This window comes from Conger conger, chromosome 5 (genome assembly GCF_963514075.1).
Source record: "Conger conger chromosome 5, fConCon1.1, whole genome shotgun sequence".
In the NCBI taxonomy this organism is placed as follows: Eukaryota; Metazoa; Chordata; class Actinopteri; order Anguilliformes; family Congridae; genus Conger; species Conger conger.
Genome location: NC_083764.1, coordinates 32,108,158 through 32,122,788, shown reverse-complemented (window position 1 = coordinate 32,122,788; position 14,631 = coordinate 32,108,158). Strand labels below are relative to the sequence as shown.

The 14,631-nt window shown below is 40.8% G+C and overlaps 1 protein-coding gene across 3 annotated transcripts in view; it reads right to left on the bottom strand.

Annotated features, from left to right (window-relative positions):
- Positions 1-11,939, bottom strand: part of hmbox1b (homeobox containing 1 b) — a 35,250-nt gene extending 23,311 nt beyond the window's left edge. The window contains exons 1-3 of one of the 3 annotated variants that reach the window (XM_061243665.1): positions 11,735-11,939; positions 11,375-11,439; positions 4,045-4,604 (exon numbers count right to left, since the gene is read on the bottom strand). In XM_061243665.1, coding sequence (XP_061099649.1) covers positions 4,045-4,604; positions 11,375-11,439; positions 11,735-11,792 — 683 coding nt within the window. In that variant the 5' untranslated portion in view covers positions 11,793-11,939. The remainder of the gene's footprint in view (positions 1-4,044; positions 4,605-11,374; positions 11,440-11,734) is intronic. The other 2 variants (XM_061243664.1, XM_061243666.1) reach the window with 2 other exon arrangements.
- Between the last annotated feature and the right edge of the window lie 2,692 nt (positions 11,940-14,631).

The following is a 14,631-nucleotide window of genomic DNA, read 5'->3' as shown; positions in this document are numbered from 1 at the left end:
GTTTGGCGAAGAAAGGACGAGGTCTTCAACCCTAAGAACACAGTTCCCACAGTTAAACATGGTGGTGGGAGCATCATGCTGTGGGGCTGTTTTGCAGCCTCAGGCACAGGGAGCCTTATTCGGGTGCATGGCATCATGAAAAAAGAAAATTATATTGATATTTTGAGGGATAATATGAAGAAATCTGCTCTTAATCTAGGCTTAGGTCGTCGCTGGGTCTTCCAACAAGACAATGATCCAAAGCATACTTCAAAATTGGTCCAACAGGACACCAAAACCAAGGTCCTGGAGTGGCCCGCACTGAGCCCAGGTCTCAATCCTATTGAGAATCTGTGGCGGGTGCTCAAATTGAATGTCCATTCTCGGAAACCACGCAATTTGGACCAGCTGGAACAATTTGCAATGGAAGAATGGGCCAAAATCCCTCAAGAGACATGTTCCAACCTTGTGAAGAACTACTCTAAGAGGTTGTTGTCAGTTGTGGCCCAGAAAGGGTACACTATTGACTATTAATGGCCAGGGGGCTAATCATTTTGGCTGTGTCATTTTTGCCTTTTCTTGTTTCAACTCAGTGCATCAATAAAATATTCTAATCAAACTTAGTGGGCATTTTGTCTTTGATATTTTGGAAACAAACAAACTATAAACACTTGTTGTTAATGGTCATTTCCATGGAGAAATCAAAGGTTTTGTCTGATTTCACAAGGGGGCTAATAATTTTGACCTCAACTGTACATTGGGATTATCAAGTACAATGCTCATCAATATTAATTAAGGGAGTTTCTTTAACCATTTCTGGGTAATTGTGGGAGTGAACTCGGCGGTGTTTTGGGCTTGTGCACGTAAGGACAATTCCAAGTTGTTTTGGGATTTATAAAAGGAAATTGGGCACTGGCAGGCGTACACAAGGTTTTATAAATCTATTATTTATTTTTTATATTTTTTGGCATACGTACATTTCTTCATTTGTACATACGCAAACATTTAGTATGGTTTCTCCGAGTTTTATAAATGACACCCCAGGAGATGGGCTGTTTCAACACAAGCTCCAACACAGGATTATTTCATCCACTTTGCCTCTAAGTACTTAGTTTTCCTCTAGTTCCACTCAAATCTCGATGGGCCCAAATTTTAAGATTCGACCAAACTCCGCGTGTACAAGTAATTTAAGTTAGCTCAAGCTATACTTTTTCAATCTGTGCAAAGCATGGTAAGTAAACATATCCCGTCCTGGCCCAGCTCACCGGCTTTAATCTGTCATTAAGAAATGTTACACAAGCACCCATAAACATTTGAATGTTGTCAGTAACATAGCAAAAATGCTGAAATCTGTTATATAATGTATAGAATATGAAAACACATCACACATTTAACGTTAGCATCTTAGCCGTAGCATTATAGTATGTTTGCTAGTGAATCCTGTAACAAGTTTTTCATAATATGGAGTCAAAAGTAACATTAGCTTTATATGATACTTGTGCACACTCAGAGCACTTTATTAGGTATTTATTTACATCTTTTTCAGACTTCTACTGCTGTAGCCTCTCCACATAGACTTGCGTTGTGTGTTCAGAGATGCTCTTCTGCATACCACTGTTGCGTGGTTATTTGTGTTACTGTCAACTTCCTGTCAGCTTTGACCAGTCTGGCCATTCTCCTCTGATGGCATTTCAATGGATTTTTTTTTTTTTTTTGCACAATTCCTTGAACATTCTAGAGACTAGTGTGCGTGAAAATCACAGGAGATCAGCAGTCTCTGAGATACTCAAACCACCCTGTCTGCCACCAACAATCATTCCACAGTCAAAGTCTCTTGGATCACATTTTTTCCACATTCTGATGGTTGATGTGGACATTAACTGAAGCTCCTGACCCGTATCTACATGATTGTATGCATTGCATTGCTGCAACACAATTGGCTGATTAAATAATCGCATGAATAAGTAGGTGTAATAAAAAATATATTTTTAAAGGGCCTCAGTGAGTGTGTACATATGCATATGTATATGTATAGATGGTATGTTATACTTGGTAATTGTTACAGCCGGGTACACTAGTGAAAGGAATGCAGCTAAACTCGTCGCTGAGACCAACTACCATCTAGCTAGCTGTGGTATTTGTAGCATTTTTGCTAGCTAGTTTGGTTAGTTTTAAGATTTTCGTTCATATTAATAACACATCACTTCTGTGATACCTGTGCATGCATATTTAGCTATATCAAACAATGACCTAGAGTTTTCTAGCCTAGAAAACACAATCAGTTGTTCATACACGGCTAGCATCAAGAAAACCAACGTTACTAGACATAACTATTGCACAGGACAGTGCTGCTGCCTGCCTTTCTTGCATCATCTCTCATAATAGCACTTATCCACAGCTTTCTTTGGTGTTCGGTGGAAGGAATTCAATTACAAGTATGGTTGTTTCATCTTATAGACGGAGCAGAAAAACAATGCAAGTTTTATTTGCTTCTGAAAGAGTTTTGTGCTCAGAACTCATCAACTCAGAACCAAGCTCCAGGAAGGCTGGCAGAATTTCTTCCAATTTGCCTACCCAGAAATAGGATTGGCCTATTGTCTAGTTAACCACTCCTTAATTTGGTTATTTTATTTTATTCTTTCCTCTTTGGATTATTCACATCATTCACATTAACAAACTGGAACCTGGGACTGCAACTCAGGAGAGATTAATGAAAATAAACACTGTCCTAACGAGTACAAGCCTGTGTTCATGTTCCTGAAAGTACCTTTCTAATATTTGATTCTCATTACACACCATAAGCAAAGTTGTCCTTTTTTAATCCCAGTGGTTGCAGTAATGTCCAAAAAGATACTGTTGTACATTGCAATATCTACTCTTGAGAACCACAAATGTAACCGACAGAATTTGCTAAGGTTGAGTAGGTAGAGGGCAGTTGGGAAGGTTTGTATAATACAATTTTGCTAAAGGTGCATTTAAAATGGAATTACACTCTTTGTTTATCAGCAATTTCCACATTAAAAATTTGTATTCTGTTTTCATTATACATATAATTATGTGATGGGTCCAAAGTTTGCAATACATTTTATTAAATCCAATAATTGCAGTTCTCTCAAATAAGACTGATCTTGATAATGATTATAGCAATTCTTTAAATTGCTTCCTAAACTCATTCTAAACATCAGAAAAACCTTAATCGAATATTATGCCAGTAAGGACCATGCTCATGTAAAAGTGTATTTAAGTATACCTAAAGTAAACCCATTTATGTGTATATGCATGGCCTGATTCTGCAGAGCAGGCTATTTCATAACTGATATTAAAAGCACAGCATTTATCTTATTAATGTATGGAATAATCTAGGTTACTTTATTTTATCAGCTATAGAGAATAAATCAAATGACAACGGTGATGAAGACAAAAGGCATAACAGAAACCTAGCGAAGAAGCATTGCATATGAAATGTTGGATTAATTAAATCGAGTGAGAGTTTGTGACTCTGAAAATCCCTTTACAGGAACATAACAAATAGAGTAAAGACTAAACCCCCCTCCTGGTTTAGAAAAGGATTGATATAACAGAATCCAAGCGATAAAACAGAGAGAGAAAATTGACCCTCCTCCCATGTGAACTCTCCTCCTGTGCGGAGCTGTTGGCCGGGTTAAGAAAGTAATTGACAACTGATTCTAGACGATGACTGGCCTGGTTAATATACATGCAAAGTCGACAGATATACATACTTGAATTCATTAGGTGGGGGATAATAGCAAGTGTTTGGCTGCAATTATTGGAGTAAAAGGTGAAACCAGTTATTAAATTTAAGGGGGCAATTACTGTTTCACAGGGGTGAGATGGACGTTTGATAACCAATCATTTTTAAATGTGTCTAAAGATCTGAAACCATTCAGTGTGAAAAATATGCAATAGTGAAAATCGGGAAGGAGACAAATACTTTTTCAAAGCACAGTATGACCAAAGTTAAATCTTTCAGTTATCGAAGTGAATTTAATGTATTGATAGCATTCAAACCGATTTGTCCGTCAACCCTGTCAATTGCACACTGACCTCATGAGCTCCTCCACCTTGTCGTCGATGTCCAGCTCCTCCTCTGCCGCGTCAAAGCTATAACCGCGGGCACTGTTTAAAGGATAACGGGGTGGAGAGAGCTTGCCATTTGGCGCGACCCCAGTCAGACCATCTCGCCCATTCTGGGACACGCCCACCAGAGAGACCGCTGAGGAGACGGCGGCCTGAGGGGGAGGGGATGTGTCGTAGCTGTTGCTGGGCGATGGCGACAGCCCACCACGGTACTGGGTCTGAGTGGCCGTGGTGGCGGTGGAAGAGGAGGCCGCCACATTGGCAGAGGTGAACGAGGATGTGGAGGTTGTAGTGTTGTTTCCATGGTTGCTGCTGTTACCAGTGGTGGAACCTCCACCCCCTCCCCCACCCCCATAGGCTGTGCGGCGGCCAAATTTGTCGCCATGCTCACGGTCCAGCCGGTCCAGGGTGTCCAGGGCATGGAGGATCTCCTGTTTGGTCATGCCTGTGCGGCGTAGCCGCTGCAGCAGGTCAATCTGCTCAATGGTGAAGCGGGGCTCGTCTGTATAGTGGGACATTCTGAAGAGCTAAAAGGGCAGAGAGCGGAGGTTAGACTGCATAGTGTAATGGAAAAAGACGTGTCAAGAGCAACATTTCGAAGAGTTAGAGGGTAAAGTGGGCCATTCTGAGAGAAGAGATTAAACTGCATAGTACAAAGGGTAGGAGGAGGGGGGGACATTTTTTCCATACGGTGGGACTTTCTCAAGAGCTAGAAGACAAGGAGGAGAGGTGAGATTACTCTGCACAGTCAAACATTCTAAAGGAATCGAGGTGGCAGGGGATTCAATTCAGATTCAATTGTATAGCGGGACATTCTGAACAGCTACACAGAAGGAATGAGAGGGGAGACATTTACTATTCACCAGCAATGGCCTAATATGTGGAGTCACCTTGATCTCTGTTGCTTGTCCAAGGAGCAACCACATGCTCTCGGTCACTGGCTTGTGAGAAGGAATGACACCCCTCAACTGTTAAATCACCCCCGGTCCAACAGCACCGGAATGGGTGGTGCTACTGGTGCCATCATAGCATACCACCTCGAATTTCGTCCAAAAAACACAAATTCTTATCGTCCTGACTGGGCAATTCCAGTGTTATGGATGTGACATTTGGATACAAAATCCCTCTGAAAAATTACTCTTCTTACATGAGAAAAAATATGTTTGCACCAACTTGGCTGAGGGGAAGGGCCAAAAAATTTGTTTAACAAATATTGTTAAGCCAGAAAAAATGTGACAAATATTATGGATGTGATGCAAAAAGACAGATATTTTAAGGAGAATATAGCCTACACTTTCTAAAAACTAAATTTTTATAGTCTAATGCGGATAGCTTGATATCCATGTAATTGTTTAATCGTAAACATAGATCTGTGGAGTTCCATTACTAGTCTCAGCAGTGTACCGCCGCCCTCTGAACCCCCCTACACCATCGATAACTAATCAATGATCTCATCGGAATTTGCCGATTATGGAACTAATTATAATGGGTGATTTTAATCTAGACTGGCTGACTTGTGCTTCAGATACACTTATTTAAACTTGACGCAGCTCATCACGCAAAAATTAAAAAATTCTGAAATCTCACCCTCGTTTTATTACCAAAAGAAATTAAGCATTTTAATTAACAAGGATTTTTATATGATCTCTTTCATAGTGACATTGCTCAGATGGCAGAAATCCCTGACATTGAATTGGCGTTGAGACATTTTACCAACATTTAAAATTAAATCGGAGAAAAACAAGCACCCTTTAAGAAAGAAAGAATTAAAGATAGATCTAATCCATGGTTCTCTTCTGCATCTGAATTACTTATTAATAGAAACAAGGCATGGTCAGCAGCCAAAGCATCAAATCTCCTGTCAGACTGGAAATCCTTCAGACAACTGAGAAATAAATCCCTTGCCTCAATCACAAGGCCAAATCAGAATTTTTCATCAATGCACTGACGGCGCATAACGACAATCAAATTTTGGAAAATGATTAAATCTATGAATAACAACACAAAGCCCTCATTTCCACAACAACTCAAAACAGATTTGGGCCAAATTCTTCATAATATTAATATAGGGAACACATTTAACCAACACTTTATCAATGGAGGCTATTCATTTGAAAACACCGAGACCCCTCAGACTACACCAAAATTAAATCAAGGCCCAACAAGGCTCCCTCTGATCAGGGAAAAATTCTCCCGTAGTCTATGCTCTGAAGATGAAGTTTCCCCATCACTATTGAATATTGACCCTGAGGATTGGGGAAGAAAAACTTGATCCATACTTATTAAAACTTGCTGCTCCCCTAATTGTAAGACCACTAGTGAATATTTTGAATCTATCACTTACAGAAGGCATTATTCCCAATGTCTGGAAATGTGCACACATCCTCCCGCTTTTAAAAGGGGGAGATTCCTCAGATGTCAATAACTACCGCCCTATCTCCAAATTATCTTGCTTAGCCAAGATCCATTCAACATTTAACCAATATTCAACATAATTTATCAGCCACCACATTAGTAGTAAATGACATTATCTCAGCCATTGATAACAAACAGAAGTGCACGGCACTCTTCATTGACCTCTCTAAAGCCTTTTGATACAGCTGATCACTCTTATTTTACTAAAGAAACTGGCCGACATAGCCTAGGCTTAGATGGAAACGCTGATTTGGGGCTTCAATGAGTCAGGTGAATATAATTCTAGGGCTGGACTTTTTATTCTGAAGTAACTCCATGACTTCTAAAGTATCCAACTGCAGTGGTTGTTCTGTCTGATGTTAACAACCATGGGTTCCTCTGAACAGTTGTCCAAGGATGTCAGAATGAAGATTAATTTCCACCAAGAAGGAGAAGGATACAATAACTCTCTCAATGTTTCAAACTACCTATTTCAACTGTCAGAAACATTATTAGAAAATGGAAGAGAACTGGAACAGTTGAATTCAAGGCAAGATCTGGAAGACCAATAAGAATTTCAGATAGAATGGCCTGAGACCTGGTGAAAAATGCTCAGAAGGACCCACACATCACTGCAAAAGAGCAGCAGACACAGGTCTAGCTGTTCACAGGACAAAAATACAATTTACTTTTAACACCAAAGACCTACATGGCAGAGTTGCCAGAAAGAAACTTTTCTGATGACCTAAAGAAAATTAAGCATCTGAAGTATAACACTGAATAGCCTGACGCCTTTTGGAACAATGTGCTTCGGACTGACAAAACCAAAATTGGCCACCAACAAAGAGAAGAACACCTTGCCAACTGTGAAGCATGGAGGTGAATCCATGATCCATTATGTTTTGGGCTTATGTGGCAGCTGGGGGCACAGGAAATATGGATTCCACCAAATATCAAGAAATTATAGAGGCAAATGTTCGAAGGTTAGTCCAGACACTGAAGTTGAAGAGAGGTTGGGTATTCCAGCAAGACGATGATCCAAAGCATACAGTACTGTGCAAAAGTTTTAGGCAGGTGTGACAAAATGCTGTAAAATAAGAATGCTTTCAAAAATAGAAATGTTAAGTTTATTTTTATTAATTAACAAAATGAAGTCAGTGAACAGAAGAAAAATCTAAAGCAAATCAATATTTGGTGTGACCACCCTTTGCCTTCTGACCAGCATCAATTCTTCTAGGTACACTTGCACAAAGTCAGGGATTTTGTAGGCATATAGTCAGGTGTGTGCTTCACCAATTATACCAAACAGGAGCTAATGATCATCATCATCATGTGAGGAACAGCCAAACTCTGCTTCCAAGGTGAGGTTGCTAAAGACAGTTTAATGTCAGAAGTCATACACCATGGCAAGACTGAGCACAGCATCAAGACACAAGGTAGTTATACTGCATCAGCAAGGTCTCTCCCAGGCAGAAATTTCAAGGCAGACAGGGGTTTCCAGATGTGCTGTCCAAGCTCTGTTGAAGAAGCACAAAGAAACGGGTGACGTTGAGGACCGTAGACGCAGTGGTCGGCCAAGGAAACTTAATGCAGCAGTTGAAAGACACATCATGCTTACTTCCCTTTGCAATCAGAAGATGTCCAGTTACACCCATCAACTGTGAGAAATCTGGTCAGAAGTGGTCTTCATGGAAGAATTGCAGACAAAAAAACCATACCTCCAACGTGGAAACAAGGCCGAGTGACAGAAAAATGGCAGCAGGTCAAAATATGAAATATTTGGCTGTAGCAGAAGGCGGTTTGTACACCAAAGGGCTGGAGAGCAGTACAAGAATGAGTGTCTAATGGAGTTGGGGATTTGGTCAGAATGAATGGTCTCCTCAATGCTGAGAAGTACAGGCAGATACTTATCCATCATGCATCAGGGAGGCATCCTAAAACCTTTGCACCGTACTGTACCTCAAAATCAACCATGAAGTATCTCCAGGAAAGAGGGATGAAGGTTTTAGAATGGCCACCACTGTCCCCAGACTTGGATATCTCTCTCAAAAGTGAGAATTGAAAGACTTAACAAACGTTTGCAAGCTTGTTATAATTGCCTGAGGAGGAGTTCCCAAGGTTCCCAAACTTTTGCACAGGGCCTTTTTCCTTTTTTTTTAATATTTAATATTTTATAAAAATTAAAATAAAATGAAGGCTCATTTGATACCGTGATGACTTAAACCCATTTAGTCAACAAATGTGTTCCATACTGTATCAGAATAATTTGCAGCTCAATCTACTCCCACCCCCCAATTCCCATAGCGATCTATTCATATGCAAAGAGTTTTAGTATGATCAAATCAGACTCTGACACATCATTAAGTCATGGCATGCAACCAAATACAAAACATAACTGTTCTTTGACATTATGTTAATTTGTCTCAAACACTGAAATGGGGGACTACATATAAAAAGTGCTGTAATTACTAGATGGTGAAATCAAAATGTATACAAAAATAAAAATAAAAATAAAAAAGCTCTTGAGTCTGCACTTTGACCACGTATGAATTATTTGATTACAAACAGAGATATAAAATATGAAATTGGAATCAGAAAAAGCTGAAAAAGACAAGATGAACCCAAACTTTTGAACGATAGTGTACTTTACAAGAACGCATTCCGGATGTTTTTGAGAAACATGTCCTAAAATCCATCTTACTTTTTACTCGTATACTAAAGCCGCCGAATGATAGTGGACACTGGACATATATAGGGTGCATCCCATTATTCGGAAAACGCTTACTCCTTCACTCCACTACCACCATCTTGCACTCTATTCCCCCGTTAACGGATCTTTGAGAACTCCCTCCCTCCACTGTGCCATTATCAAAGCAGACAAACAAAACAGCTTCAACTGTGCCACAAAAATAACAGTTCATCCATTCATCAAAACAAAGTGAACCCATCCATCCATCCATCCATTATCTGAACCCGCTTATCCTGAACAGGGCTGCAGGGGGGCTGGAGCCAATCCCAGCACACATTGGGTGAAAGGCAGGAATACACCCTGGAAAGGTTGCCAGTCCATCGCAGGGCACACACACCTTTCACTCACACATTCATACCCACAGGCAATTTAGACTCTCCAATCAGCCTAACCTGCATGTCTTTGGACTGTGGGAGGAAACCGGAGTACCCGGAGGAAACCCACGTGACACAGGGAGAACATGCAAACTCCACACAGAGAGGCCCCGGTCGACAGGGATTCGAACTTAGGACCTCCTTGCTGTGAGGCGGCAGTGCTACCCACTGCACCATCCATGCCGCCCAGGTATCATATTGGTTGGACAAATAAAAATCAAAACAAATGTAACTATTTACTGTAAACCCAGAATCCCAATGTGTCCAATCTGAACACCTTGTACTGTAACAGTTTATGTTCTTGGCTATTGTCAGTTGCATATCACATATGCTAATTCAGAAACATTTCCGTCAATTATGTAGCCTAGCCAAATGTTACCTAGCCTATATTAGTTATCGTTTTTTGTCATGATCTGTGTTCTCTGCATTGTTTTCTGTCGAAGTCCCCAGCGTTTCGTCTTTTGTTACCCTCTGCTGTCCGTACTGTTTCTGTTCATTCATTCTCATTCGTTTCACCTGTCTCACTTCTTGTTTATTGTGCTCACCTGATTCCCGTTTCTCCTTGTTACCTGTTCTATATATACCTGTCTGTTTAGTTTCAGAGTCATGCTGATTTTATGTACATATAAACCTGCTTCCCTGTTTTAAATTGCTAAAACAAACTGACATTTCCTAATCCGGGTAGGATGACATGCGTGATAATAATGACACAAATTTGGCTAAATATGCAATCTTACAAAATGCAAACGGAGTACCCGGAGGAAACCCACGCAGACACAGGGAGAACATGCAAACTCCGCACAGAGAGGCCCTGGCCGACGGGGATTCGAACCCAGGACCTCCTTGCTGTGACCCACAGCAACCCACTGCACCATCCGTGCCGCCCACAAAGTAAACCTCTTAATTTACAGCGATCAATTGACTTCATTCAAAGTATACAGAAGATTTATACAGATTTAATGTCATGCCCTTTAACTTGTAATTAATTCACTAGTACATTAGTAAAATAATAAAAAGAAAATGTGACAACTGAGAAACACCACTCTCCATTTACCAAAATGACACAATCCTGTATAAAATTCATTAAGACAATGAACTTGTTTATTTAAAAGGACCAAGGAAAACAACAGTACTTGATGACAGAAACTTTGTGAATGCTGTGAAGAAAAACCCCAAGACATCAGTCAGTGACATCAAACACAATCTCCACAGGGCAGGGGTGAAGGCATCTCAATCAACCGTTTGAAGAAGACTTAGAGAGCAGCAATATAGAGGCTTTACCACAAGATGCAAACCATTCATCAGTAGTAAGAATCGGAAGGCGAGATTACAATTTGCAAAGTACAGGGATGAGCCGCAAAAGTTCTGGAACAAATTTTTATGGACTGATGAGACAAAGGTTAACCTTTACCAAAGTGATGGAAAGGCCAAAGTGTGGCGAACGAAGGGACCTACTCATGATCCAAAACATACAAGCTCATCTTTGAAACATGGTGGAGGAAGTGTCATGGCTTGGGCTTGCATGGCTGCTTCTCGAGTGGGCTCACTAATCTTTACTGATAATGTAACTCATGATGGTAGCAGAAAGATGAATTCAGAAGTCCACAAAAAAATCTGTCTGCCAATTTACAACTTACAAACTTCATCATGCAGCAAGACAATGACCCAAAACACACTGCCAACACAACAAAGGACTTCATTTGGGATAAAAAGTGGAAGTGTTTAGACTGGCCAAGTGAATTATCAGACCTTAACCCAATTCAGCATGCATTTCACCTACTGAAGAGGAGACTGAAGGAGAGGAAGAGGCGGTCGTAAAATCCTGGAAATCATCACAGAAGAAGACTGCAACAGTTTGGTGATGTCAATGGGTTGCAAGCTTGATGCAATTATTGCAAGCAAGGGATATGCTACCACATATTAAGTGTCATTTACTTTCACTTATTTAAATACTCTCTGTTTCAATACTTTTGCTCACCTAAAAATGTGGTGGTCTGATACCAAATGGTCTATGTTCTAAGTAACTTAAGTAACATCTAGGTGTGAATACCAGGAAATAAAAGCTGAAAATCTTGTCTCGTGTTTTCTCTCAACGCCAAATGTATTCAGTGTATTGCAAAAGCAAAGGAATTGGCCTTACTGTTCCAATAATTTTGGAGGAGACTGTAGATGTAGATGAGCCAAGCAATTGGCAACATTGACTGTTGTTACAAATGCAACACGGGAACGTAACCTTACCAAGCCCTTTAAAACACTAAAACCATTAAAATCACGAAATTTCGAAACGAGACGGGAGATTTTTCAGCAATATAACCTGCTAAGGCAGGTCAGAAAACAAAGATTGAAAAAAATAACTACATCGCTAACATAGCTAATACTACATAAAATCGCTTAACTTAACATCAGCTAATAGTTAATCGACAAGCATAGTCACTACCTCACCGGTGAACGCCCTTGCCATAATAACTTGATTGTTTGGTGGCTACATGGCAAAATAATACACGGTTGCGATTACCGTTCTTCGAACAGACATAACAGTATCTAGCTCACCGGTTAGCTCGATATATCTTAACTGTTATAGTGGGCTATAACTTATATTGACGCTTAATTTGGCCCCAGTGCTTTCGCTAGCGGACAAACAAGCAAACTCGATTGGAAGTCAGCTGTGGTGGTTTTGTTGGCAATCAGTCAGCCCACCAAGCCATGCTGAAACGGTAAACACCGTTGCTAGTTGGCCAAATAGAATCGGAATGACTAAGTTTAGGTTAAGTTACCGTAAGTTACTGCATTTAGAACTTTGACCCTAGCAAGCTATCTTGTGAACTTGCAAAGGCTAGCTAGCTAACGTTACCAAACACAATTTCTTATAAAAACCGAGACAAGCCTGTCTATTTTTGTTTTCCCCTCAATGCAGATAACTTCATGTTAGTAAGACAGTTGCTACAAGCAACATTAAACTCTGGATTTTCGACTAATTTCGTATGACATTCGGAATATTACAATCTGGCTACAGTTACCTGGCTAGACATCGTCCTGGATCATATACAAACGACAACGTTAAGTTAAATAATTTTTTTACCTTTATCCGTGAATCTAGGCAGGGCCTTCGTCCACCACAGCATTTAATAACAGTAGAAAGCAATAATCGCGCAGAAATCCCCTCCTTAGTTTACCAACATTAACTTGAACAATGATGTTTTTCAATTCCCCTCGGCCTTTCTTTCCCCCTTATTTGATTTCAATCAGAGGCGACACTGACTTGTCTTTGTCTGACAGCAGCCATATTCACATCAACATTGTAAGGCTGACTGGAAATTATATGGGATTTGTAGTCGTTTCCCAAGATCTGACATTGAGGACTTTGCGTAATGGAGTCGTAAAATACTACAAGTCCCTTGGACGAAGCGCGGTCACTCAAAGAAGAGTGTGGATCCGCTCCATTTGCACGCCGGCGTACGCCTGCGGTGAACCGGGTGGGCGGAGTTTGCACACCATTTGAAGACACACTGAACGCGGCAAAACCGCCTGGCACCGCACCCGCGTCCCTCGGTGTGGGCGTACGATGCGTTTTGACAGTGGTGGTGTTTGTTAAATTTCAACCCGGTTCAACGTTATGTTTTTATTGTCCTGGTTTAATAAAATCAAACAAAAATTTTAGATTGCATTTTGTAAGATTGCATATTTAGCCAAATTTGTGTCATTATTATCACGCATGTCATCCTACCCGGATTAGGAAATGTCAGTTTGTTTTAGCAATTTAAAACAGGGAAGCAGGTTTATATGTACATAAAATCAGCATGACTCTTAAACTAAACAGACAGGTATATATAGAACAGGTAACAAGGAGAAACGGGAATCAGGTGAGCACAATAAACAAGAAGTGAGACAGGTGAAACGAATGAGAATGAATGAACAGAAACAGACTACGGACAGCACAGAGGGTAACAAAAGACGAAACGCTGGGGACTTCGACAGAAAACAATGCAGAGAACACAGATCATGACAAAAAACGATAACTAATATAGGCTAGGTAACATTTGGCTAGGCTACATAATTGACGGAAATGTTTCTGAATTAGCATATGTGATATGCAACTGACAATAGCCAAGAACATAAACTGTTACAGTACAAGGTGTTCAGATTGGACACATTGGGATTCTGGGTTTACAGTAAATAGTTACATTTGTTTTGATTTTTATTTGTCCAACCAATATGATACCTGGGCGGCATGGATGGTGCAGTGGGTAGCACTGCCGCCTCACAGCAAGGAGGTCCTGGGTTCGAATCCCTGTCGACCGGGGCCTCTCTGTGTGGAGTTTGCATGTTCTCCCTGTGTCACGTGGGTTTCCTCCGGGTACTCCGGTTTCCTCCCACAGTCCAAAGACATGCAGGTTAGGCTGATTGGAGAGTCTAAATTGCCTGTGGGTATGAATGTGTGAGTGAAAGGTGTGTGTGCCCTGCGATGGACTGGCAACCTTTCCAGGGTGTATTCCTGCCTTTCACCCAATGTGTGCTGGGATTGGCTCCAGCCCCCCTGCAGCCCTGTTCAGGATAAGCGGGTTAAGATAATGGATGGATGGATGTTTTGCTTCTCTCTGCCTTCACATCATCGATGAAGATAAGCGAGCCATTCCACTGGCAGCCATACAGACCCATAACACCCCCTCCACCATGTTTCACAGATAAAGTGGTATGTTTTGGATCATGGGCCTTTCCTTTTTTCTCCACACTTTCCTCTTTCCATCACTCTGGTACATGCTCATTTTTGTCTCATCTGTCCACAAGACTTTGTTCCAAAACTCTTGGGGTTCTTTTAGGTGCTTTTTAGTAAACTAATCTTGACTTTCTGTTCTTCAGGCTTATCAGTGGTTTGCATCTTGTAGTGTACCCTCTGTAGTCCTGCTGGTGTAGTCCTGTACACATGGTAGACTTTAACAGAGCGTATTTGATATGTTGGGGGGTTTTCTTCACCGGAGAGTATTCTCTGGTCATCCACTATAGTGGTCTTCCTTGGTCTACCGGGTCTTTTGAAAACAT